Source organism: Trachurus japonicus, chromosome 24 (assembly GCF_045865225.1).
Source record: "Trachurus japonicus isolate A0001 chromosome 24, Traja_1.0".
In the NCBI taxonomy this organism is placed as follows: Eukaryota; Metazoa; Chordata; class Actinopteri; order Carangiformes; family Carangidae; genus Trachurus; species Trachurus japonicus.
In genome coordinates this window covers 10,264,143-10,289,887 of record NC_140930.1, presented here as the reverse complement: position 1 = coordinate 10,289,887, position 25,745 = coordinate 10,264,143, and the positions used below count along the sequence as shown (strand labels likewise).

General features: G+C 40.8%; 1 protein-coding gene across 10 annotated transcripts in view; it reads right to left on the bottom strand.

The window, feature by feature from the left end:
- lama2 (laminin, alpha 2) overlaps positions 1-25,745 on the bottom strand; it is a 213,593-nt gene that overhangs the window by 111,060 nt on the left and 76,788 nt on the right. For all 10 annotated transcript variants that reach the window (XM_085771314.1, XM_085771315.1, XM_085771318.1 and 7 more), the window contains exons 15-19: positions 10,031-10,135; positions 6,098-6,309; positions 4,964-5,075; positions 4,187-4,300; positions 703-830 (exon numbers count right to left, since the gene is read on the bottom strand). In XM_085771314.1, coding sequence (XP_085627440.1) covers positions 703-830; positions 4,187-4,300; positions 4,964-5,075; positions 6,098-6,309; positions 10,031-10,135 — 671 coding nt within the window. The remainder of the gene's footprint in view (positions 1-702; positions 831-4,186; positions 4,301-4,963; positions 5,076-6,097; positions 6,310-10,030; positions 10,136-25,745) is intronic.

Here is a 25,745-nt window from a genome sequence, read left to right as displayed (position 1 = left end):
ATTCATGTGTTATTAAAAGATGAATTCAGTATTTAAAGCTTAACTAATGCTTAATAGTGTGTACTTATTATAAAGTGTTACCATTTTAACTCATTTTCTCAAAGTGCAGGATGAAAAAAAATCCATAGCCCTCATACTCCTTCATCCTGATGTAGAATTATCTGTAGGCATCTATCTATCTATCTTTACTTATCTTATTGAAATATTTTTGAGTGTTTTTTTTTTCTTTACTTACTCGAGTAACAAGAGTCTGTGACTGTGAAGCAGGCAGACCGTGAGCAGAACGATGGTATGATAAAAGGTTTGTCTTAAATGCCTTAATGACTTGTGGGAGAGGGGTGAGTTTGCCACCGTGTCAAGTTTAATCATCACAGTTATGTTAATTCAACCAATTGTGTGCATTTCCACCCACAAGGACAATGTTTTTCCTACATATATTGATGTTTCTAGCTGTGATAACAATATTTCTATTCATATCTTTACAATTATTTTCCTATGCCTCTATCTATGGTGATACAGTAGCTGCGGTCCTTTACGGACAGAAAAAGTGGTGTCAGGAGAGGGGAGAGGAAAGTTATCAAGAGACAGGTCAAAGAGAGAATTGGGGCCACGGGGTCACGGGGGTCACCAGTTAATAGATTGAGGTATTTTATTAAATTGTCTCATCATAGCAGCATTAGCCCCGATGTCTGCAGGACCTACTTGTTGCTGGGAAGATTGAGCGGGCAGGCGCAGCGCTGACAGTCCGCAGGTGACCCATGGGTGGCGTTACCATAGTATCCAGCCAGGCAGGTGTCACAGTGGGGGCCTGTGGTGTAGTGGGTGCAGTCCTGGTGGCGACACACACGGGTTAAAGTTCATTTATGTTGAGAGAACAAATCAACAATTTGGCAAACAGACCATCTGATCCGTTAACCTCAGTGTCAGGAGAAGATCAGTGCCTGCAGAGATGACAAAGTCCTGAAAGCCCATTGTGTTTGTCAGGAAAATCTGATCATTCAATCTTTTTCAGGCATTTTCTAAAATTTTTATTATTTTAACATTTGTAAAATTCCAAATGTCAATCCCACAATCTTGCTGGTCATTATGAGCTTGCATGTTGAGTGTTTGTTTTTTTCAATTTGCTGCAATTCAAGTGAACATCCCCCTCAGTGGGTAATCTGTCCAACACACGTCTGGAAGACGAGCTGAGTTTGCATTGTAAATGCAGTGTGGTGTGCAAAATGCTGAACACACACAGGTAGCATCGCGGCCGCTTTTATCATCCTAAACCAATGATGAAGATGAATTAGAGGCCACAGTTGAGTTAATTTGTAGTTAATAGCTGGAGAGGATGCGAGTCGGGGCTGAGAGGGAAACTAAGGAGCAAACAACAGGCAGACCTGCTCTCCTACAGTATACACTTATATATGTTTATACTTTAACATATATATTGTATTATTCACATTCATGTGATATATGTCTCTAATATATCGTTGTCACATATATTTTACCAGCAAACATAATATGTATGTAGTTAATATATACAATATGTGAATATATGTTATAGATCTATATTGTACACTTACACAAGCACAGATATAGGTAAATGTAAAATACATGCAAAATTGAAAAGAAAAACATAAAAGCATGTATGATTTTTGTTGTAGATTTGAAAACATAAATGTAGCATAGTGTCAGCATATGATTTCATAACAACATATGATTCCATATGAAAATTAATTAGATATTTTCCACATTTGTACGAATACAAATTTGTACGATGGGTATGCAATTTATGTTACATGTTCATATATCCAGTGGATGTATGTGATAATATGTGTGTATGCATATGTGACATACTGTATGAAGCAACATCTTGATTGATATAGGGCCATACTGTACATGTAATGTGTTACATTTCCATAAAGAGCTATTTCAGCACAATGTCAACACTTTTGCTTTGAGAGGTCAAAGGTCAGAGTGGTAGAAACTAACGGGCTGAGCGCTGCAGTGAGGAGAGGAGACGTTTGTTGATGTATTTCTACAAAAACAAAATTAATGTTATTGAGTGAAGCTGTCAAATCAAATTATCCTCTGGCAGACAGCGGCAGGAGGAACAATCTGCAGGTGGTCGGGGTTAATGACATGGTTCAGGATTAGCATCACATGTTGTTACCGTAGTAACCAAGCAGACAAGACACAGAGGAATAATCTCAACTCAACACTCACTCGCTCAGAACGCAGCAACAAATTTCAGTGTTGGTGAAAACTGTAAACTGCAAAGTTATTATGATGATGATGATGATTATTATTATTATCATCACTACTATTTCTAAAGTTTTTCCTTCGACTTTAGTGAAAGAAGTGATCATCATGATGTTGTATAATTTACAAAGATCAAAGTCCAGTCAAACATTAGACTTATTTTCTTTTGCTTTCGGTCTCTCAGTCAACTCACAGTTTGGAATAAGACAGCTTTGATGGTTCAATACACTGCACTGTTTTTAAATAATTTAATAGTTTAACTGAGAACAAATTACGATAAAAGAAAAGTTTCTTCGTAACAGAACTGTGCAAAGTGCAGGAACAGATTGTATTTATTAGATAAAATAGAATGTAAGTTTATTGATCCTCTGTTTTATTCCCTCTTTGATTATCACATTTCTTCTAAAATGTTATTTCTCTCCCATGGACACAAAACGACCTGCACTACAACAGCTACAATAGTCACACAGCATCAGGTAATAAAAGCTCAAGGCCACAAGTTCAGTTCAAATTAAATCCTTCTACTGATTGAACATAATTGACGACCTTATTTTTTAATAGTGCTCCGCCTCCACCAACAGCAACATCACATGATGTAAATGCATAATGTAGAGTTAATTAAAAATACTTCTGCATGACATTTCACAGATCTTCTGATGCACAAACTGATTTTTTTTCTTGGATTTTAGAGTTTGCGTGTGTGTGTGTGCGTGAGCAGTGAAAAGACATTTCATCTGACCTACAGTATAGCACCATGGCATCATTCACTCATTCAACTATAGCCAGAGCCTCTGGCTGTACGTCTGTCACTCTGTATGAATATGTATAGAGGAGGTGTGTGTGTGTGTGTGTGTGTGTGTGTTTGTCTAAGAGGAAGTGATTGAGCCAGCAACCATGTCTTTCTTCATGTGTGTGTTTTCCCTCTGACATGTCCCAGCATGCTCCTCATCTATAATGAAACATAACATGGTAATACAAAACCCACAACTGTCTCCACTCACCATGTGTGTGTGTGTGTGTGTGTGTGTGTGTGTCTCTGTGTGTGTGTGTATTCAGTTTGATGCTAACTGACAGGTTAAGCCTGAGGCATTGTGTGGACTGGGGAGTGATGATGATGATGTGTGTGTTCATGTGTGTGTATATGCACAGGAGCAGGTTGGCATGTATATGTATATATGTGTGTACACACTGTGTGTATTTGCATTGTTGTGTGTGTGTGTGTGTTAGTGTGTGTGTGTGTGTGTGTGTGTGTGTGTGTGCGCGTGTGTGCTGGCGGGTAAATGTCTCACCCTGCAGTTCCTCTAACGACCACTAGATGGTAACTTGAGGCGGTAACTGAAGAAGCGAAACTAAACTTCCAACTTCTCTTTCGAAAAAATACACCAATGCTAAAATATTTGTTTTGCAAAGCTTAAACTCATCTCTAACACTCAGACGTTACGATTAGAGAATACAGTAAAGGCAGAAACATTTTAGCCACAAAGCAAATACTTAATTTATCCTTTTCCTACAATTTCCCAGGGTGAACAGTGAACTGACCAGTGAATCTCAGCAATGAAAGGCTCCTTCAGTTATTCATCTACAAAACATCAGTGATGTCAGCTGATGATTGGTCCATCCATTTATATACTTACAGTGTAATCATCATGATGATAATTTGTGTGACACCGTAATAATTACATTTTTGCAAGTATTTATTGTGTTTCCAAGCACAGAACAGTCAAAGTACTGTCTAAATAATATAAATACAATACAGCTGCTTGAGATGCTCATTTATACGTTCATTTACCATTCACAAAAATATGGTTATCATCTATTGACATTCAGAAAATATAAAAAGTGACAAAGTTTTTTCAACAGTAAATGTGAACAGTGTGAACAGTAGAGATGAACTGACTCAACCAGGATAGCAGAGACAGAGAAGATTTAATGAACTTACCAGACAGTGTCCTGTGATCTCATGACACTGTGAAGCGTGTCCATGGCAGTGACAAACTTCACACACACCGTTGTACAGATCCCCATTAACCCTCCGAAAACCAGGAAGACAAGTCTGTAACACACAGACACACACACACACACACACACACACACACACACACAGTTAGACAGTCTTAATCTGCTGGTGTTACTTCCCTATCTTCTTCTAATTAACACCTCAGATACATGCATTTTTGTGTGTGTAATTCTCCATGTTGCATTATGTTGTGTGTCTGTATGTCGGAGCATGTGTGTTTGTGTTTGTGTTTGTGTTTGTGTGTGTAGCATGTGTGAAAATCAACAGAAAAACTGCTGCGTTGTGAAACAACATACTGAACTGACGTTGTTGTTTTGGTTTGGAGGCTTTAAAGATTGTTCCAGTTTTATTTTAATCAGCCACGTTTTAATATTAATAACAAGTAACACGTTTGAGAATCAGATTCACTCAAAGCAAAATACAAAAAAAAACTGCTTCAGGGATCTTACTGATGTGTTTAGTGTACAACATACAATTATATTTCCAAAAAGCTATTGGCTTTACATATAGTTGTATTAATGCTGGTTTTGTAAGATTTAAGAATAACTGAGAAATTAGTTTAGAAAAGAAGAAGCCCTTAGCACTCTTTAAAATGATGTTTTATTTTGTAAAGGAAGTTGTAAAATCGCTGCTGTGGCTGTGAGGGTGTGTGCGTGTGTATGTGTGTATGTATGTGTGTGTGTTTGTGTGTGTGTTTACCTCACAGGAAGTTCCAGCATATCCAGGAGGACAAGAACAATTTTCTACAGCTGATGCTCTTTGCTCTCCTCGGGCAGAGGGATTTGCGACCTGCATTGAGAAGGAGTGTAGTCTACACACGCACACACACAAACACACACACAAACCCACACATACACAGAAATATCAAGCATAAACACATAAGCACATTAATACATAAGCCGGGCTATTTGGCTGATTGGACCTTCAGATGTTTTAAACCCTGAGTTCATTCTCTCAGACAGAATTTACTCGCAGACAGAAAATAAACTTCACCCATAAAGCTGCCTGCAGCGTGTTTATGTCAAGGTTACAGAGGGTTAATGTTGGGTTAGTGAGGGACTATAAGGAAGAAACACAGTCTCAACTCTGGGAACGTTCATTTTATTCTTAAAGTTGCTGGGAGTTTCTATTTGTTGAGAATCTGATTGGTCTACTTTTGCTACAGTACTGTATGTGTGTTAAGTGGGGGTTTGTTTTAGCAACAACAAAATACAATTTATCATTAAAGAATTAAAGAATTATTATTAATATGAATGATATTAAATGTAAATCACATTCTTTAATGACATATTATTGTAATTAGTAGTTAATACATCATATGCAAAATAATATCTAATCAGTTTTGGGGTGTGTTTGCCTTTATTTGATAATGTAGTTGTAGTGTGGAGAGACAGGAAAGAAAATAGGGAGACTGGGGGAATGACATGCGCTAAAGATCGTGGCGATCAGCGCTTCAGGCACATGCCAACATGTGACGTGCTCTCTAACCGCTCGACCACCAAGCATCCCCGATTTCAGTTTTCTAATTGTGGAATTTCAATTGTGTGAGCCAGAGTGGCACAACATCACATCATCCAGTGTGAGCTGGAAGGAATCAGCTGCCCCCGATCCTCAGGGATAAGTGCCTTTAGTTAGTGGGTGGGCGGTTGTGTGGATGGACGGATGGATGGATGGATGGATGGATGGATGGATGGATGGATGGATGGATGGATGGATGGATGGATGGATGGATGGATGGATGGATGGATGGATGGATGGATGGATGGTCTGTTGCTACTTAGCACTAAACTAATACCGACTTCATCAGGTATTGTAGAGTGTGCCTGTTCCCACCTGTACACAGCAGTGGGCTCTGTGCTGTACGAGGCCCGGACCATCACTCCGCTCATACCGGCCAACACCGACAAGAAATCCCTCCGACTGATCGGTTGTCCCGTCTCTAAAACCAGGAAGTTCTCTGGAAGGAGGACGATGTGATTGGTTCTCGGTGAGGACGGGTACACCGGCTGACCAAACCGTCTGTCTACGATCTTCATCCCCGCGCCCTGTCACACAGAGAAGAAGAAAAAACACACAGTCAGCCACACATCAGGTTTTTTTTACTCCTCTTTGATGCAATTAACTTGTAATTCCATAAAGCCTGAAAGATCTGCATTCTGTAAAAGTCTGCTGCCTCTTTCATGAAAAGACTATCACATCCAACTGATCGGGGGATAAAAAGAGAGTGGGAGTGAATGATGTGTCATTAGGTAATGTGCTGCAGCTTCTATTGACATTTTGAATGGACTGAATGCAAAGTGAACTGAGGCCGGGCCTGGTATCTGACTATCTCTTGTTGAGAACAGATCAATGGCATGTAGCGGCTAACGCAGAGTGACAACGACTGATGGAGGGGGGGAGTGAGAGAGAGAGAGAGAGAAAGAGAGAGAAAGAGCTTACCGTGCCAATAAACCATTAAATAAAAACTAATTGAAAGAGAGGAGATGGAGGGAGACATAAAGAGAGAGAAAGTAGCAGCGGCGTAGAGTAATACACTGACAAAGACGGGAAAAGAAAGAGGGATAGATTGATTGAAAAGAGACAGTTGCCTTTGAGAAAATAGTTTTCACATCTCAGACAGAAAAGCTTTTAATGTGCATCTCATATTTTCTATTCATCACACCTGAAAAAAAATCTAATTGGGTCATTAAAAGGATGCTTACTGTATACAGTATATGTCTATATTTCTCTTATTGTGGACAAAACCCCATAAAAAGACCAAACCCAACACCCTTGTGTTAGTCCACATCACATCACAGCACCTTTAAATCCTGTCATCACAAAGATGTAGTTTTATTTTGAAAGGGCCTAAAACAGCTGGGAACTGGGAAGTGCATTTGTGGGGACTATTTTGAGCCAGGGACTGATACACATTGACAGTGCTGGTGAGTATTTGAGCTGTATGTGAGTTGGTGATGAAAAATGAATGACGAGTGTGGCTCATTAATGTATTTTTAATCATTTTTTGCTCTACTGTACAGTGAAGCTCTATAGAAACAACACTTGTCAGCAGAACCAGTTCATTGTTGCTTTGTGAGCTGCCATGGGACCGTAGATGAAAATGAGCTCATACGGTACTAACTAGTATAAAGCATCAAATGACAACACTGTACTGTATATTTCATAATTAATTTTACAGTATCACTGCAAAAAGTTGGATTCTGTTTTCAGTTCATATCTGAATTATGTATTTACAGCTCGAGTTTCCACGTTTCCTTTAACCTGTTGTTGTTGATGCGTCTTGAAATAACATCTTGAACTTCTTACAGAACTCAGAATAACTCTGACACAATCTTTTTGTTTAGCATTGGCGAAAAATGACTTTGAAAACATAAGAAAGACGCTGATTTCTTTTGTGTTTTCAAATGGTTTACGATGCTAAATGAGAAACTCAAGATGCACATACAGTATCTGCAGAGCAGAACGCCTTGTTTTGATTGTTGTTGCAGTGATTGTTGTTGGTGAGAGAGCTCGGTATTTACATTTCTTTTAACTGTGCTGATGGAGGCTGATAAAGTGGGCACGGAGAGAGAAAAGAGAAAGAAAGAGAGAGACGCAGGAAATCAACAAAGCCGTACACACAAACTGAGACAGAGAGATTATTGTCTATTCACATCCTGAATAGTTACAAACCGAGAAGACGAGCTGCTTCTCACGCTTCACAGAAACGACGCAACAAACAATACGACAACTTGGTGCAGATATGTAGAGAGCAAACAGTAGGGGGGTGAAGGAAGGAGGGAGCGAGGGAGGGGGGAGACGGAGGAGAGGAGAGAAAGTTGGCTGACAGTGTGTAGGTGGCTCATTATTGTCATCGTTTGGAGAGGCCTTTTGTTGACAACAAGACCGACACTTGTCCTCCTCTCCTCCTCCTCCCTTCCCCTCCCAGTCTGTCCATCTCGCTGACACGTCTTTAAATAACAGCAGCTCATTGGTCTGTGAATATCCAGCTCTCACTTCTCCCTCTCTCCCCGTTTCTCTCCTCCTTCTTCCCTGTTTGTTTTCCTCCTGTTATGTCCTTTATCTCTCTTTCTTTATCTTGTTTGCTCCTTTCTTTCTGCTCAAGTATCGTTTTCCTTCTTTCATTTGTTTCCATCCATTCTCGCCTTCCCTCTGTCTCTTCTTTCAGTTTGTTTCCTATTACTGTATCCTTAGTTTTCCTTTTTCATCTTTCTTCATTTCCTTTCTTGCTTCCTGGTTCCTTTCTTCCTCCTTTCATTTTCTTTTGCTTCATCTCCTTATACTTTTTTACCTTCTTACTTTGTTTTCAACTATTTTTTCTTTCCCTATCTTCCTTCCTTCCTTTCTTCTTTCCTCCAATCATTCTTCTTTCCTTCCATCATTTGTTTTCCTCTGTCTTCTTTGTCTGTTTCCTTTTCAACTTGCCTACAGTATATCTCTCCTTACTTTCTTCCTTTCCTCATCTCCTTTCTCGTTTTCCTTCCTTACCTACTTTGTTTCCATCCATTATTCCTTTCCCTTTCTTCTTTCTACCTTCCATTTGTCATTTCCTCACATAATTTGTTTCCCTCTGACTTCTTTCCTTCTTTCTATGTCTTTCTATCCTTTGTTTTACTTCTTACTTTCCTACCTTGCTGTTCTTTTGTCCTCTTTCATCCTTTCTTTGCAGTTCTCTTTTCTTACATTCTTTAACTCAACCACAGAGACAGAAAATAAACTTGTGACCTAACTTTGTTTATATTTGTGTCTAAATTCAATCAAAAATGTCCACCTCTACAGGGTGAAACTTTGAATTAATCTTGTATTATTATTTTTTAACATCTAATTAATTTCCCTGTCAGTGTGTGAGCAGCAGGCACTTGGAGCGATAGCAGCCTATTACTGTACAGACACAGAATTTGAAAATCCCTCAAACTGTTCTAATTAACGTTTCCTCTTTAACACGTCATTGGTTGGAAGTTGTAGGTGCAAAAATAACGAGATCATTTGTACGGCGACTGTGGCACACTGTGAACACGTATAACCACTCACACACTTGTGCCTTTTGTGTTCTTGTGTGTGTGTGTGTGTGTGTGTGTGTGTACTGTGCACTCACACCCCCACCACACACACAATGCTGTTTACTGATATAGGAGATATAAACAGTTAACTAATAGTGTTGTTGCTTTGCTTATTGCTGCCATGCATCATATCGCAACCTGCTCATTATAAAGACATACAGAGAGCAAGGAGAGCCGGAGACTATCTGCATTTTTTATTGCTAAGTTCAGCATTTCCCTGCCAGCTGTAGCTGCTAATGTGTGTGTGTGTGTGTGTGTGTGTTTCTGTGTGTGTGTGTGTGTGTTTCAACAGCTTTCATTTGCTACTTCATTTAGTGGTTTTTTACTGGTCCAGGACTCGCTGGCTTGTGGGAAATGATAAATAATGCTGCAGACACGCATATACATAAAACTGATATTCACATTGTTCATGTGGGTGATGGCTGTGACCACAACCTCCCACAACCAAATACAGTGTATTAGCCCAGAGTTAGAAAACACCCCTTGTCAGTACCTTTGACAGATGTGGAGATTATTCCTGCTCCTGCTCACTGCTCTTAAGGAATCTCTCAAATGTGCCCACAGGATTTTAAAAAGCAAGACCCATTACACACACCATGCAAAATAGTAGGGAAAAGGGCACATATGGTATTGTTTAACTGTCCTTTGTTTGAGTTTAATATATGAGTATGCCAGTGCTGGATATAGTGTGTGTTTGAGAACTTACCTCTAGGATTAGGTCCGGTTCTGAGGTGACTCTAATTGGCATTTGTTCCTGTTGGGCTGTGGTATAAGACACAGTGTAGACCACACTCCCTCCGTAGGCTGGAAGCTGCAGAGACACAGAGAAATGGAGATTAGGAAGTTTGCAGCAAAAGACCTGCAGCAAAATTACTGACACATTTACTGTTTACTGTTGTTTCATTTGACAGCATTGTAACATGTAAACAAAGCAGGATGCTCTTTCTAGACACATGTTATCTAACACTGAGTTAAGTGACTCTAAAGCACGTAACTTTACTGAAAACAACAAGTGATAATTACAGGATGCTGAGTGGCTGAGTGTTGTGTAACAAGAGCAAATGCAGAGTTTGACGTTCCTAGTTTTCATAACAATATATTAATGATTTATCATCTATTGCAAGTAAGGACAAATATGTGTCATTTCTTGTTTTTCAAAATATATAGGTCAATATTTGTGCCATGCCACACCAGACGTTGGAACATTAAAACATAACGGAAAGTGTAACCAAAGGACCAAAGAAAACAAAAGAACTGTATGAACTAACGTGGTTGAGGCTCCAGTTTTCTGGTGTGCACACAACGATACGATGCGATACGATACAATACGATACGATGCGATACGATACAATACGATACGATGCGATACGATACAATACAATACGATGCGATACGATACAATACGATACGATGCGATACGATACAACTTTATTGTCAGTTCAGGCTGAAATTATTTTTGCATCCCTGGGTAGCTCAAAGAGAACATATAACAAGAAATGACAAAGACAGATATAACATGTAAAACCCATATTGACATACAGTACTACATTGTACAAAAGTGCACGGATACAGATCCCCATGACAGACAACGTTAGAAAAAATTAGACAAGTACAGATCACACATCCTTTCATACAACCTTATATATTACAAATAGCACAGATTTATGACCCTGGATTCATATTGCACTGGATGTTAACTTAGTTGGTTTAGCATTTAGATTGACTGATATACACAATACGTTTTAAATGTGTTTTTAATCAAATATTTTGAAGGTCTGAATGTGAAGCAGAGAATCTATATTGTGGACAGACCAATGACCAGTGACCAAATAATTCTCATATGTACACAGCTGCTTATAACCATTTGTAAATCCTTGATAGCAGCAGCATCACTGTACCGAAACGCAACCAATATTTTTCCCAGCAACACGACAAAACCTCTGTGATTACCGTTTCCGTTTAGCATGTTTACTTTACATGCTATTTTAAATGTACTTTGAAACTGAGGAGAACATAACATAAGCTGCAACCGTTGTTGTTGTCCTGTGTTGTTTTGGAGCAGTGTTTCTGTTGAGTCCACAGAATGAGCCTTAGCTGGAAGAAATGCTGCGTCGGCACGATCCTGAAATTTATTATTCTGCTCCAACCTGAACAGTAATGGGCGGGAGAGCGAGATAATAATGCCATCATAAAAACAGAGAGAAGAGAGAGGGGGGACATTGAGGAAGAGGTGGAGACAGAACGATGGAGCGAGAGAGAGAGTGTTAGAGAGGGAGTAAGAGGTGGGCTTAATATCTCTATAAACCTCTTCCATTCTACATCATTACTCTCACTTCCTAAACTGGAAGGAGGAATCGTCCATTTCACAGCTGACTGAAAATACACACACACACACTTACGCAGCAGCAGGCATGGAGGTGTACTTGGGTGGACATTTTATTGACTAACACTACTCTATTCTAATCTAACCCCATTTGGTGATTTGGACTCCAGCAGACAGTAAAAAAAAAAAAAAAACAATCAAGAGTTTAAACCCACAGCGGACGTGTCGGGCCGGCTGCTTGACCTCCTCCTCTGCCATTAGTTCATCTGCTCTCCCACAGTGAGGACGCTGCATCAAAACAGCAGCATGATGAAAGCAAAAGACACCCCAGAGGATGATGTGGGGGTTTTTTTTCACTCACCACAGCAGCAGTGTTGTGTAAGATTACATGACATTACACTGACACATAATTGCAGCGGGTTAAAAGATGCCGAAACGTAAACACGTGTTGGCTACATGAAACCCTGATTTTTTTTCAATTGCTAATGGTAAAACGTTGCATTATCCGTCCAACAGCTCATCACACGTTTTTGTTGTACATTTGTAAAAATTGTTATACAATGTTAAAGGGATAGTTCAACATTTTGCAAACTGGCCCATTGCCATAATCCCTACAGTCATAGCAGTAGGATTGTTACCTTTATTTGTCGGTGCAAGCTATTTTTAGAACGGCGGAGCAGAGCCGCGAGCTGCTCAGTGCTACGCTACGGAGGCTAATGGGATTTCTTGGTTTCCCTCATCAAACTCATCAAACACACAATCCAACAACTCCAAAACGCTCTGGTGGACAAGTTGTGACCTACACATTCACCACGCTATGAGATAATAACATTAAGTTACGAGACAGAGTTGTTTCCGAGGCAAAGACTATTTGCCGAAAAACTGCTTGCCGAAAAACCGCTTAACTCAGGAGGAGACATCATTCCAAACTCCGATTTCTGACTTCCAGTGTAAATGAAGAGAATAACATGCAATGTGGGAATTGAACCTTCAAGCTGAGAGGCATCGGTACTAACCACTACACCACTGTAATGCCCTCTTCACACTTTGTATGTCAAATACTTATTTCTACATATTTTACTGGTTTAGGGATGACAAATATTCGATCTTTGTCCACAGAAACATTTTTCTTCCCTGTTCCTATCTCTTGAATGTTTTTTAAAGCATTGGAAGAGTCAAAAAACATGAATTGACACAGAAATGCATGTGTTTTATTCTTCTGTAAAGGTCTTGTGCCTCCTCAGGGTGACCGTGGCCTCCCGCTGTGAAGTGGTGTTGGAGAGAGGAATATAAATAAAAACCCGAGCTTGTGTAGGTCTGTGAGCACTTTAACTCATCCACTTGTGCAACATGGCCTTGCATAGTAAATTTGATTTGCATGTTTCATAGTTGTTTGTGTTATTAGCTGCACTGAGTTGGGTGAGCACTGTATGAATTGAGGAGAAGAAAAGGCTTCTTGTCCTGCTGCACTTGTACTTCTTGCTGGATTACTCTCTGTTCGCCTGAATTTAGCTATTTACTTTCTTTGAAATTATTGACATGTCAGAGAAAACTCATTTCTTTGACAACCGTCCCCACTCAACCTGGACAATATTAAAAGCTTTTGTCATGGCAACCTGATGACCCATCTCAAACCCTGGGGGCACAGGGAATAAAAGAAATAAAACACGGCAAAGAGAAGAGACGGACAGAATGGCACAGCGGGAGAGGGAAATTACGAGGAGGGCGAGGGGAGTTATGGGAAGTGGAAAAACGAAAGGAACAATAAACACTCAGACACACACAGCTACAATAGACCTCAGTTGGATTCCCAATGAGAGCTCCACAAAGCTGTTATAAACTCTATTAGTGGCCTGAATCAGAAGTGGAAAGACGTAATCCATGCTGTTAAAAACCCAATCAAGTACCTGACAGTCTTCATTATAGTGAAACTTTCTGGTAAAGTACAGTAAAGAGTATGCATCAGATTACACAGGTCATTCATCTTAATATTTGGTTGTTCAGATGGGGATTTGTAGTCGAACTTGTGCTGCAGTTACAGGGTGTTTTTCCTGCTGTGATGATCCAAATGTATGACTTGAAATGCTTCAAACAAAAAAAAAACCCTGCCTTGACCTAGATTACTGATCAAAGTTTTACTGACACTCATCGCGGCATCCTCTGGCTGCTGTTTGTCACAGTGAAAACAAAGTGGACACAGAGATAATAGTGAAAAAGGAGAATTGAATAGAGAAGTGGCGACGGAAAAGAACTGAGCAGAGAGATATAAAAGAATAAACTGCAGCAGGAGACACAAAGGACGGATAAAATAAGAGGGAGGACTTGCAGAGAGGAGAGGAGGAAAGTTATGGTATTTAATTTGCTGCTGATGCTAAGGAGTGGGTTTGGCACTGGAGCAAGAAGAGGTGTGAAAATGAGTCACTATCGACCTCCGTCCTCCTCCAGGGTTCCCACCGGAGCCCTGATGTAATAATATGACTGCTCTATAACTTTAAATAACAAAAAGTCAGAGCTTTTTTAATGACCTGCAAGTGTTAGTCCAGGCCTGATTATAACACTGCTGTTAGTCTGGACAGGGATAGATCTCTGCTAGTGCTGGACTTTTTTTGCTGAGGAGAACAAACAGCTAAAATATAATTTCACAGAGGAAGACTCAGTGAAGCAGACTGGCAAACACTTGGCACGCTGCTGATAGGTGACCCAGTTTAAGAAAAAAAACAAATCCCAGATGTTTTCTGACACCCGCAGTGATTTGATCAAATTAATTTGATTTTATTGGATACGTGTGGTTTAATATATTATATAAAAACAGCCACTCAAAGCAGAAGTAAGCGATCCGGTCATTTTGGCTAACTTCTTGTCAGCCGATGGAGTTAGCAGTCCCCGCCCTCGTCCCTACGTCACCACATTCACGCGCATCCCTTGGCTGCACACACAGAGAGGACCGCCCCTTTATGCCGTTCTCTCTCCTCATTGGATAAAGGTTGTAGGATACAAGGAAAGTTTTCTCCTCGGCTTACAGCAGAGCAGAGTGACTGACAGACCCGTGTTTCAGACCAAACACTTTATATAATTGATTGCTGTCGGAAGATATAACTATTTAAGACTTACAGTATATTAACACAAACATTCTGCTTACTTCTGCTTTAAGTGTTAGTAAAGTTATAAAGAGGCTGAACACACCGGGGTGAGACGTCTAAATCAGCAGTCTGGGTCTTAAAAATGCATGTGTTTAAGTTGTGCGAGTGTCTCCACGTATATTTTTCAATCAAATGCAGTTTCCCCCAGGTGGAAGATGACAGGACGTGACCTGACAATTCATCAGCAGACGACGCACACACAAACACAAAGGTAATCTGTGCTGTTAGCCATTGAAGTAGCCTCGTGCTTTGACTCCAGCCTTGTGAACTCAAAGGGAAAACAAACCCGTTCCCTCTCACACAAATCACAGCCGCCGGTGGCTGAAATTACCGACCGGCTTCACAGCGTCCGGGCTGACAAAATGATTTCACCTCCAGGTCCATTTAGTGGCTCTCAGGGAGCCTCCTGTCACGTCACCTGTTCCTCAGCAGCAGCAGTCGTTTGCTGAGGACTTCACGTCTACAGCGAGTTGAGTGAAAGTTCACTCCCCGTCAAACTATTTTGTAAATGAGAACTTCTCAAAGTGCTTGGGAAATTAAAAAAAAAAGGATGTTTCCATGACAACAGGGCAAACTCCATCTGCTAATGACGAATCAAGTGATATTACTGAAACCCCCAGAGCAGCTATTAAATTGACCTCGGGGTGAGATTGTTATGTCAAGTGCTGTTTCTCACCTCAATGAAAAATAGATTTCTTTTAAAACTAAAGTAAACACATTTTCTCCCTTTTCTTTGTCCCGACTCTCATCAGCTGTCAGCACAGGATGTTTCTGTTCTCTACATGATCATCCATCATGCATTTATCCCTGCTCCTATCTCCCTGTGCTCTTTCTCCCTTTCTCTGTCGATTCCAGTCACTCTCTTTTTTCCAGATGATGAGCTCCTTTTTTTGTGATTTTGATGCTTTCATCCAAATCTGGGTACATGATTGAAACAAGATGATCAGGATTAAACAGTTAAAGAGGATTAACAGCTATTAAAGGCAGGTGCCAACATCCTATAACAATATTTAACATATTTAATTTGGACCGGTTTATTGCAAAAAAAATTAAATAAAATATATATATATATATATATATATATATATATATATATATATATATATATATATTAATAAAAAAATACTTAAGACACCAACAATCTCTTATGAAACAACATCAATATCCCTCCAATGTCATTTTTAATAATAAAAAATAGACTTAACTGAGCAAAATCCACTTAATCTGCTGTTATAGATCATGTGATATGGAGGTAAAAAGCTCCAGAGCAAACATCTACTAAATGGAGTTTGATATGTGAAACTCAACTTTCAGTGAACCGAGATAGGAAGTTTAATAATGTGCACACAAAATAAAAAAATAAAAAATAAAATAAAAAGGAAATTGAATAAGCCAAACATTAAATCCCACAAGAATCTAGTGAAGTCTTGCTAATGCTCTTTACACAGGGAGGGGAAGAAACCACACCAACTCCGTCGTCAGTGCAGAGGACACGGACAGTCTCACAGACTAACTCACTACAGGGAGGAGGACTAATGACTCTGACTGAAATAAGACATTAGTCTGCATCGTTCTTTTGTGCCTACCTCATGCTAGCTTCTTCACACAAATATGTCTGCAGATCCAAATTTGTGTGCATCCATTTTTGGAGAACATAAGCAGACAACGACAGGGGGATTGGGCAGAGAGAAAGAGAGGGAGGGAGAGAGGGATGGAGGGAGAGGAGGGAGGGAGGGTTGGGGAGTGGGGGGACAAAGGAAATCATCCTTCAGGAAATGAAAACCAGATTGTCACAAAAGCTTCAGAAAACAAACTCCCCTAAAGTCACACACATAAACAGACACAAACACACACATGCAGGCTCGCAGGCATACACAGGAACACACACAAGTATACCCAGCAAGACAAAGATACACACACACACACACAGAGAGATAGAGAGAAGGAGAGAGAGAGAAAGAGGAAAATAGAAATATAAACACACGCGCACACCTGCGTCGTCCTCCTGATGCCTGTGGTTGTTTGCAATTGGTATCGGGAGTTTTCACTCTCTGTTTATCTACCGCTTACACACAGACAGGCTCACTCACTCACTCACACACACACACACACACACACACAGACTATTGTTGTTCCAAGCAGTAGGGTTAGATTGGCTCCAGATGGACCAACAGTCAGAGGAATGCTGAACAACCACACTGACCTTCTGTGTGAGAGAGTGAGTGATATATGTTGGGAAAGAGAAAAGAAGAAAAGACGGCCCTTGTTGAAAAAAACCCCACTCTGTCAGTATTAGTACGAGGAGCATGTCCGAGCACCATCATCTTATCTGGTGCTGCATTTTCAGGGCCGTCCATCTGTGAGCGTTATGGTCTGTTGGTGGGAGATGGATGCAGCATCCTTAGGAGGAAACTATACAATCAGATGTTCTCCTGCATTGTGCTGAGGGACACTGTGTCCATGGGGGTTGTTTGTTTGTTTCCCATGGTAACCTCTTGGAAAGAGCTCAAGAGTTGGAGATGACATTGTGTGATACTAAAGAGTATTGAGTCGTTTGATAATGTAGTTGTGCTCAGGATAACGGCCAGTGGATGGAGAATGTATAGTCTGAAGGTATGTTTCCACTTCAGGAACTAGAAACTATGTGCTTTTCTGCTGCAGAAACATGGGTCTGCTTTTAGTTCAAGGGTTAGTGACATACATACAGTATGTAGCATCAAAAAACAGCTGAAAACATGGCTTAGTGATAACCAGCTCTGTAAACATTAAGGCTAGTTCTCTTATTTAAAATACTTAAAATAGTAGGCACTTTATTTCATGCACTTTAAAAATAGAACTTTATGACAGATGCACGATTAAATGCATTTTAATTTTGTACTACTCCTTGCTCCTTCTGACTGAAGCTACTGTGTGTAGCACATATTGTATATATTGTGATATATGGTATTTGTACCATGTTGTGCTTTGTTTTGTCCTTGTCTAATGTTGTTTTAGTGTGAACCGCGGGACTGCAGATGGAAATTAGCTTTAGAGCTAAATCAGGCATATTTACATATTGTATGTTCATGAATATGCAGAGTCCTGTTACAAATAAACACAAAAAAAAAATTAAAAGAAATCTATACCCCCAAAGAAAGTCCTTGTTTTGGGGCTAATGCCTTCCAGAGATCAGAAATCTTGGGGGCTTTAATGTGCAGTGGTGAACCTTTCTGTGTTACAAATACGAATTACTTTATTAATCCTCAAACTGAAATTCATTTATCTGCCAGCTCATCGACCCTTTGCAGAATAATAAAAAAGCCTGATGGCTGAAGGTCACCTATAAAGGATCTTCTTTCTTGGTCCTGCAGCGAAGAGAGAGAGGAGCCGTCCACCTCCGCTGCTTTCCTGCCCCATCAAGGAGCCATGAAGTGGATGATCCCAGTTGTTCAGAACGGCCTCCACCATCTTCAGTGCTCATCTCTCCTCCACATCCCCCAGTACAGTGAGTCCATCAAGGAAACATGATTGAAGTGCCTCAGGATGTTTGGCCTGTATCCTACCAATGACTTCATGGAGCCGTTGGTGGGATGCACACAAGTGTTGCTATGATTTGAAAAAATGTCTACTTTCTGAGTCTTCATCGACATCTCTGGCTCATCACTCTTGATGGGCAGAGAGTTGACATTTCCCATGATGACTGACAGCAGAAAGGACCCAGTTCATCTCCACTTCCAGGCCTTTAATCTTTGCATCAGCACGGCAACCACAAAAGCAACTCTTCATCTCAGCTGGAGCAGGGTGGCGTCCTCCAGACTTCAGTGAAAGAAAGAAGCTCCTTTCCCGAAGAATCTCCTCTCCACACAGAAGTATCCATCATTAGTTGACAAAATACGGCAAAAACATACAAAAACACAACAGAAATAAAGTAAATGTTGAGTAAAAACCCACTTTGCTGCTTCTAGTTGAAGCACACATGCATTTTATTAGACCTGCCATGTTTTAAAGATTCAATTGTTTTCTGTTTTTTCATTGTGGTTCAAGATGGAGTCCCAAAATAAAGTGTACGGAAGACAGACCAACAACTAAGTGTTTGGCCTTATTCAGCATTTATGCAGAAGATGATATCCAGAGACAATCTGAATTGGGTAAAGTCGACGCCATTCGTCTCTTTTATTGCATCATCGTTGTTGTATTGCCTTTGTCTTCTTCTAATCACCACCTACTGGACTAGAGGTGTAGGTGCATTCATCATGATTGCTTTTCCATACAGTACGTCATCAGCCTGATTTGCATAATCTCCCCAGGATTTTAATCGCAATGGACCGCAACGATCCTGAAGAAAAGTATCTGAAAGTGTTCCTGGTCTGGTGAGCAGCACCCTGAAACAAATGGACTGTGGCTGGTTGAAATTTGATTTAAAACTCCTCTGCAGCCTCCCGGGACAATAGAGTGTTTTGGCAGCTGTGGTGCTGCCCTGTCTGCATGATGTATGTGGGTTCTTGTTTTTGGACGAGAAACCCACAAGGTCCGGGGGGTTCCTGTCCTTTTGGTTGCGGTGCGTTTTTGCTGGGGGTATGAACCCCGAATGGGTGCTGCTGGCAGACTGGAATGAAACTGTTGAGTCGGGCTGTCAGCTGGTCGTTTGAGGTGCTCTGCATGGGGTTTGCACTCAGATGAGGTTTGGGGTTAGAACCGGTCACTCGCTGATGTCTGTTCACTTCGCTGCATGATGGAGACAGCAGTAGGGGGTAGAGGCTGTAGTTGATTAGGCCCATAGACCATGTATGCAGACATACATGGAGATGTAAACACAGCCCCTTATTTACTATGAGCTGCTATTTGTCCTTTTTTTGTTTCAGCAGAAGCAACACTTAGTCTCACATTTTCTTATGCCACATGAAAAGAAAAAAAAAACAAAAGACAGCAACATTGTTGACTTCTGAGGTGGCTGCGTGCTAGGCTATGACATGATAATTATCACTGTCAGCGACAGGAGCGGAGAGAGGGTGAGCTGTACTGTAACTCAGTATGCACAGCTCATCCAGGAGGATGACTAAGAGCAGCTCATTTACCTCCAGCCTCTCAGAGCCAATCAATTATTGTTCTGCTCTCCCACGGCTCACTGGCTCCTGAAAGTCAACTCCACCAGCTCGCTGTGTATCCGACTTGAAGTAACAAACAATGGCACGTTGGCACCCTATATTCAATACATGCAGGGCTGATCTCCCTCTGAGGCTTCTGCACACACTGCCACATGAAATATCAGCACCATGCTAACCCTGTGTTGATTAAATGAGTATGTAAATACAAGACCGCTGCCTCCTATCAGCCTCTATGGCCTCATTTTGACTGTAGGAACTTCCCCAAAGAACTACGATCTTTTTGAGGGACTATGTGCACCTCGACCACAGGAACCAAGATTTAAAGAGGAACTATGCAGGATTTGTATCTTAACTATGCTACATTTTTACCTCAATTAAACAGCTACGAGTATTTGTGATTTAATAAATGGCTTAAGTTGTTACAAGGGAGAATGGAGGCTCTCTGCCTGCCACCTAGCGTGTCACTTATTGCTTCTCTTGGCTGAAAAACAATTTTGCAAGATCAGAGCCTCCGCCCAGGTGTCCCAGCTCTCGTCTCTGCGCACCGTAAAAACAAACGCGCCCCATAACCCGTAATCTCTTGTTTATGACAGATTGAACTACACAGATATACACATCGCAACATCATATTATATATAACCTATTGATTGATTTCTTGCCGGCGTTGTAAACAAATGCACATGGGTTAGCGAAACAGCAGAAAAGCAACCAGGCTTACATAGTTCCTCTTTAATTTTGGTTGCAGGGTAAATGATCAACCCCCCAAAAAGTGCCTTGTCAGGTAAAAGCCTGCAGCTGCAAGCTGACCGTTCACTCGACTGTTTTGATTCAAGACAGTTTTTGTCGTTGTTGCTCAAGATGGAATCCCAGGAAGGGCAGGCCTATTCAGTCATACAATATCTAATGTGGACTCCTTTCTCAAAACTAGAGGTGCTCCTTGGAGAAGGATCCAGGAGATGTAAAAACGCCCCGACCAAGCCCCTTTTGCAGGAGCTGGCTGGTGACCACACCCACTCTGGGTCACAGCAACCGAGTGGAGGCTTGTCATTGGTTGAACACCAAGACAAAATAACTAGGTGTTTCTGAATTTTGTTTACTCCCAGATGAAGGCTTGATGCCGAAATCCGTCGTAGTCATTTTGATCAAGTCATTGTGACAATGCCAGATTAATTAAAGGCATTTTATTTACTCAAGGGTTTGCCTTGGAGTTTTTCTTTGCTTTTTGATATCTAATGGGAATTGGAAAGAGACCCACAACTAGCCTTCATCCTCTTCTAACCTCTACCCACTGAACTGGAGGTGTAGTGCATTAACCTTCATTTGATTTCCTATACATAATTAGCCTGATCTGCATTAGGCCACGATGGAAACACAGAAAAAATTATCCACAGGAACTTTATAAATCCTGAGGAACATTTGGTGGAAATTCTTCAGGAACTTTTGGGTTGAAATGCACCTCATGTTGTCGTAAACTGATTGGATCTGAGGGAAAGCAGGGGGTAGGGACGTCACAAGTGATTAAAACAAAGGAATATTCAAATTTACCATTACAGATCTGACAGGAAATAATTGATAGCAGGTTAATGGAAGCTGGATTACCCATTTTTCACAGATACCAAAAGCAGCTGTTCACCAGAGAAGGCAAAAGAGGTGGCGAAGAACAGAGTGAAGAGAAAATATGTTCTTCATTTCAAAATGGCAAACCAAACAGCGGCATGCACTACGTGGCATAGCTTACTTTGTTTGATATTAATTATGTTTTTGTAATGAAAACATCTGTGAATCAGTATTGCAGGTGATTTCTCCTCTAACCAGGTGTAATGACTTTCTTTTCTCTCTAAGAAACAGGATTGCGGCACAGATCCCTGCACACACACAGTTTCCATGACACAAATGCATGTGACACAGAATTATTCAGTTGATGAAAACTGAAACAAATCAACTGTGATTAATGTAAAGGCACTTTTTTTTTAGCCTTGTGGGAGGGGAATCCATCTCGTTCAATCAAGACCAGATTAGAAGTGGCACTATACACAAACTCCTCTACACACACATTTCTCTGTTTCATAAGTCACAGCTCAGCAGCTTGGTACAGGCTGATGTTCCTCTAAGGAAAAAAAAGTGTTTTATAAAAACACTTTTATGATAGTTCTCATTTGTCACAGGTGTGAAGTGTCAGCCTTTATTATCAATCTGAAATCAGAGCATTTTTCTTAACATTTCACCACTTCAGTCTTGAGGTTTACAGGTTTGCACCTGTAGCCGGTTTCCCTCTTAAAGGATTACTATCTTGTATTTCTTTGTCTTTATAGGACAATATATAGAAAATAGGGAGGATGAAAAATGGTTTCAGAAAGTTGGGGAAGGCAGAGGCAGACTTATAGGGGGAGTTGAGGTGCAACGCAACAAAAGCTGAGCTGTGTGTTTGTCAAGTTTCGGTATATTTTCAGCTTTCTTTCATCAGCTGTCAGCAAAGGATGTTTCTCCTCTCTCCATGTTCATCCATCATCCCTTCATCTCCCTGCTTCAATCTTCCACTACTCCCTCTTTCTCTCTTTCTGTCCATCTGTCACTCTCTTTTCTCCAAATGATGAGCTTTTTTGGGGGGGTTTTTGAAACTTTCATCTGTCTTGAGTGTGAATCTGTTTGTAAATCAAGGTACAAGATGGATACGAGGAGATCACGATTTGACAGATTTTAGGCTCCTAGAAATATGGTTACACTGACACCACAACACTCTGTAAGAATATCTAAAATATCGCATTTCATTTCAGTTCACCACTAAAAAAACACACTCTTAGACTCGACTTAAAGTCTGAGTAAACTTCATTTGATCTGCTGATTTAGATCACATGATGATTATGATGATGATGGTGGACGGCATCCAATTTTGGGGAGAAGCAAATGTTATATGCTTTCACATATTTTAGATTTTCTAGCCACTTTACTGTAGGCAAGAAAACAAGCTGTAAACACATTTGATCAGCTGATGAAGTTGATACAGTGAACATGTTAACCATCTACATATTAACACACCCATCTTTGCTGGTGTAACATTAGTATTTCATTAATTTGACATAATCTTAAAATGTTCCAATATTCACATTCACCTTCAGCTCCTGAGGGAAATATCCAAGTCTTCAGCTGCTGAAAACTCCTCTATGTTCAGGTGGTAGTTTTACTGTGTCAGTCTGCTCTGTAAAGCCTGGCAGCTGAATTAAAGCTTGTTGAAAACAACTGCCTGTTGCTGCTGGGAGTGAGGTCTGTGAGAGAGGAGAGACTGAGCCCAAAACAATGAAGCTGTGTGTTTTCATACTGAAATAATGAGTTGAAAGATGCTAAAATGCTAAAAAGAGCTGAGGTGATAATGATTTAGGTTCATCACAACAGATGACACCTCTCACATTGTCAGTTTAGCCATTTTGAATATGAAAATATAATTAGATTCTGGTTCTACTTGAAAGTATCTGCCTCTGTCATGTTATAAAACGTCACTAAAACTTTATCAAAAACAAGTTTTCAACATGCAGAGGCCTTCATTAAAATGTTGCTTCTCTCTCCAAACTTTCAACGCCATTAGTTTATATTTTGCTCGTCACGCTGAATCCAACTTATCTCCCCTCTGATGCAAAATAAACCAGAGACATTGTATAAAATATTCTTTTTTAACAGAGCACGCTCCCATGACTGTAATGGCTATCCTTGAGAACGAGCCGTCCCCGGACCGACACAGGCGATAAGATACCCAATGAGCGTTAGAAGAACATGCTTCTGGACCAATGAGCATCCCACAGAGCGCACTAACGAGCCAATGAGCATTCTTGGCTTTAACAAAGCAGGAGGTCGTGCAGGAGAATTAAGCGCGTTATCACACGCACACATTTATACTCATATATCCACTGCTAGTTTATCATTACACACAGCCTGTCACTTCCAATGATACATGTTAACATGACAGGCCGTGGTGTGTCAGTGTGTGTTTGCATGTGTGTGTCTGTGTGTGTGTGTGATGGAGTTGTGTAGTCAAGTCACATAACATCTATCTCTGTAACACGATCAGAGATTGAAGCAAAGAATCGCTTTTTCATATAGTACTCACACACTGCTGCTAGCAATCACATACACATGCACACACATACAAACACACACACACACTAGTAATTTGTTTGTTTCACATGTATGGAGGCATTTGGTTCTGCTCTGCTGTCCCTAATGCCTCCAAACACATCATTATCTGACTTATATAGGCCTGGGAGTGTGTGTGTGTGAGGAATGGATGTGTTTGAATTTGCTACCGTTTGTGTGTGTGTGCAAGTGTGTGTGTGCTAAGAGAAAAACAGTTGATTATCGAGTTCAACAGGCGAAACACTGTTTACCCTGAGAGACACAAAGCGAGAGAGATACAGAAAGAGAGAGACGAGAGCTTGGGGTGAGTAGAGGGGGATGATTTAGGAACAGGGAGGAGAAAAATGGGAGTCGTGGAGAGATGGAGTGAGAGTTGGAGGAGCAGACCGATGAAAAAGAAAAGCAGGGATGGAGGGATGGTTAGAGGGAGAGGGAGGGATAGACGTTCAGACAAAGAAGTGAGATGACAAGCCAGGCCTGCAGGGCGCAAAGTAATGAAATTCAGTGGTATATTCCTCTAAGCCATGACACCCAGACAAATCACAGTCCGCCTGTTGTTGTAGCAGGGGCAACAACTCGACTTCAGAAACATGGATTGCAGCTATTTGCCAGCTGGAGTGATAAAGTCTAATCATGGCCACAGAAAAAAGGGTATAGCACAAAATTCAAAGAGTCGACATTAGCGGAAGCTGATCCAGAGAATCAAGGGTGGGAGGGAGCAGGTGGGAGGGAGGTGAACATCCCAGCAGGACGCACGCTCTCACCAGACGCACATCCAGGGGATATTTTTCATAGATCATAAAACTGGGTCTGTTTATATATTCGAAGTCTGTCCCGACGCTGTAGCCTCATGTCAGCTTTAATGCATTTTCCTGTCGTTGCTTTGCTTTAGATTGTAAAAGTGGAGGGAATAGTGGGAAATATTAATGTTAATGCAGTGCGGGACAAACACCAAGTCAGACGTACAGCTCATTAATGTGTAATCAGTTACTATTGAGACTTGGGGCCTGTCTAATTGTTGGTGCAACACCTTTCACCATAACAAAAAGCTGTTTTCTCTATGACCAATATCACAGTCCAAACAGCTGAGTGCTGCAGAATTAGCCAGTCGCTCACTGTGGCATTTTTTTTTCTCCTGCCAGATGGAGCGGATTCAAATCAAGCTTGTTGCAGGATGACAGTGACACGTCTTTCACATGTACACAACATCTGCCCAATTTAATACAATCCACAACGGTCTCCAAAATCATGTCATGTTTGAGAACATCTCATATACATAAAGAATTGATTACATTGTGTAATAGAGGTGTTATTCAACTCTGAGGCAGCTGTCTGTCTGCTGACTGTGTCTTATTATATTACTGTTAAATTTAAGATGCTTTATTAAAGCAGAAGTAAGCGGAATATTTGTGTTAATATAAGTCTTAAATAGTTCTATCTTCCAACAGCAATCACTTATATAGAGTGTTTGGTCTGAAACACGGGTCTGTCAGTCACTCTGCTCTGCTGTAAGCCGAGGAGAAAACTTCTTGTATCCTACAACCTTTATCCAATGAGGAGAGAGAACGGCATAAAGGGGCGGTCCTCTCTGTGTGTGCAGCCAAGGGATGCGCGTGAATGTGGCGACGTAGGGACGAGGGCGGGGACTGCTAACTCCATCAGCTGACAGAAAGTGAGCCAAAACGACTGGATCGCTTACTTCTGCTTTAAGTTTACCCAGAAATTCAATTTTTATTTTGACAGCTGGTA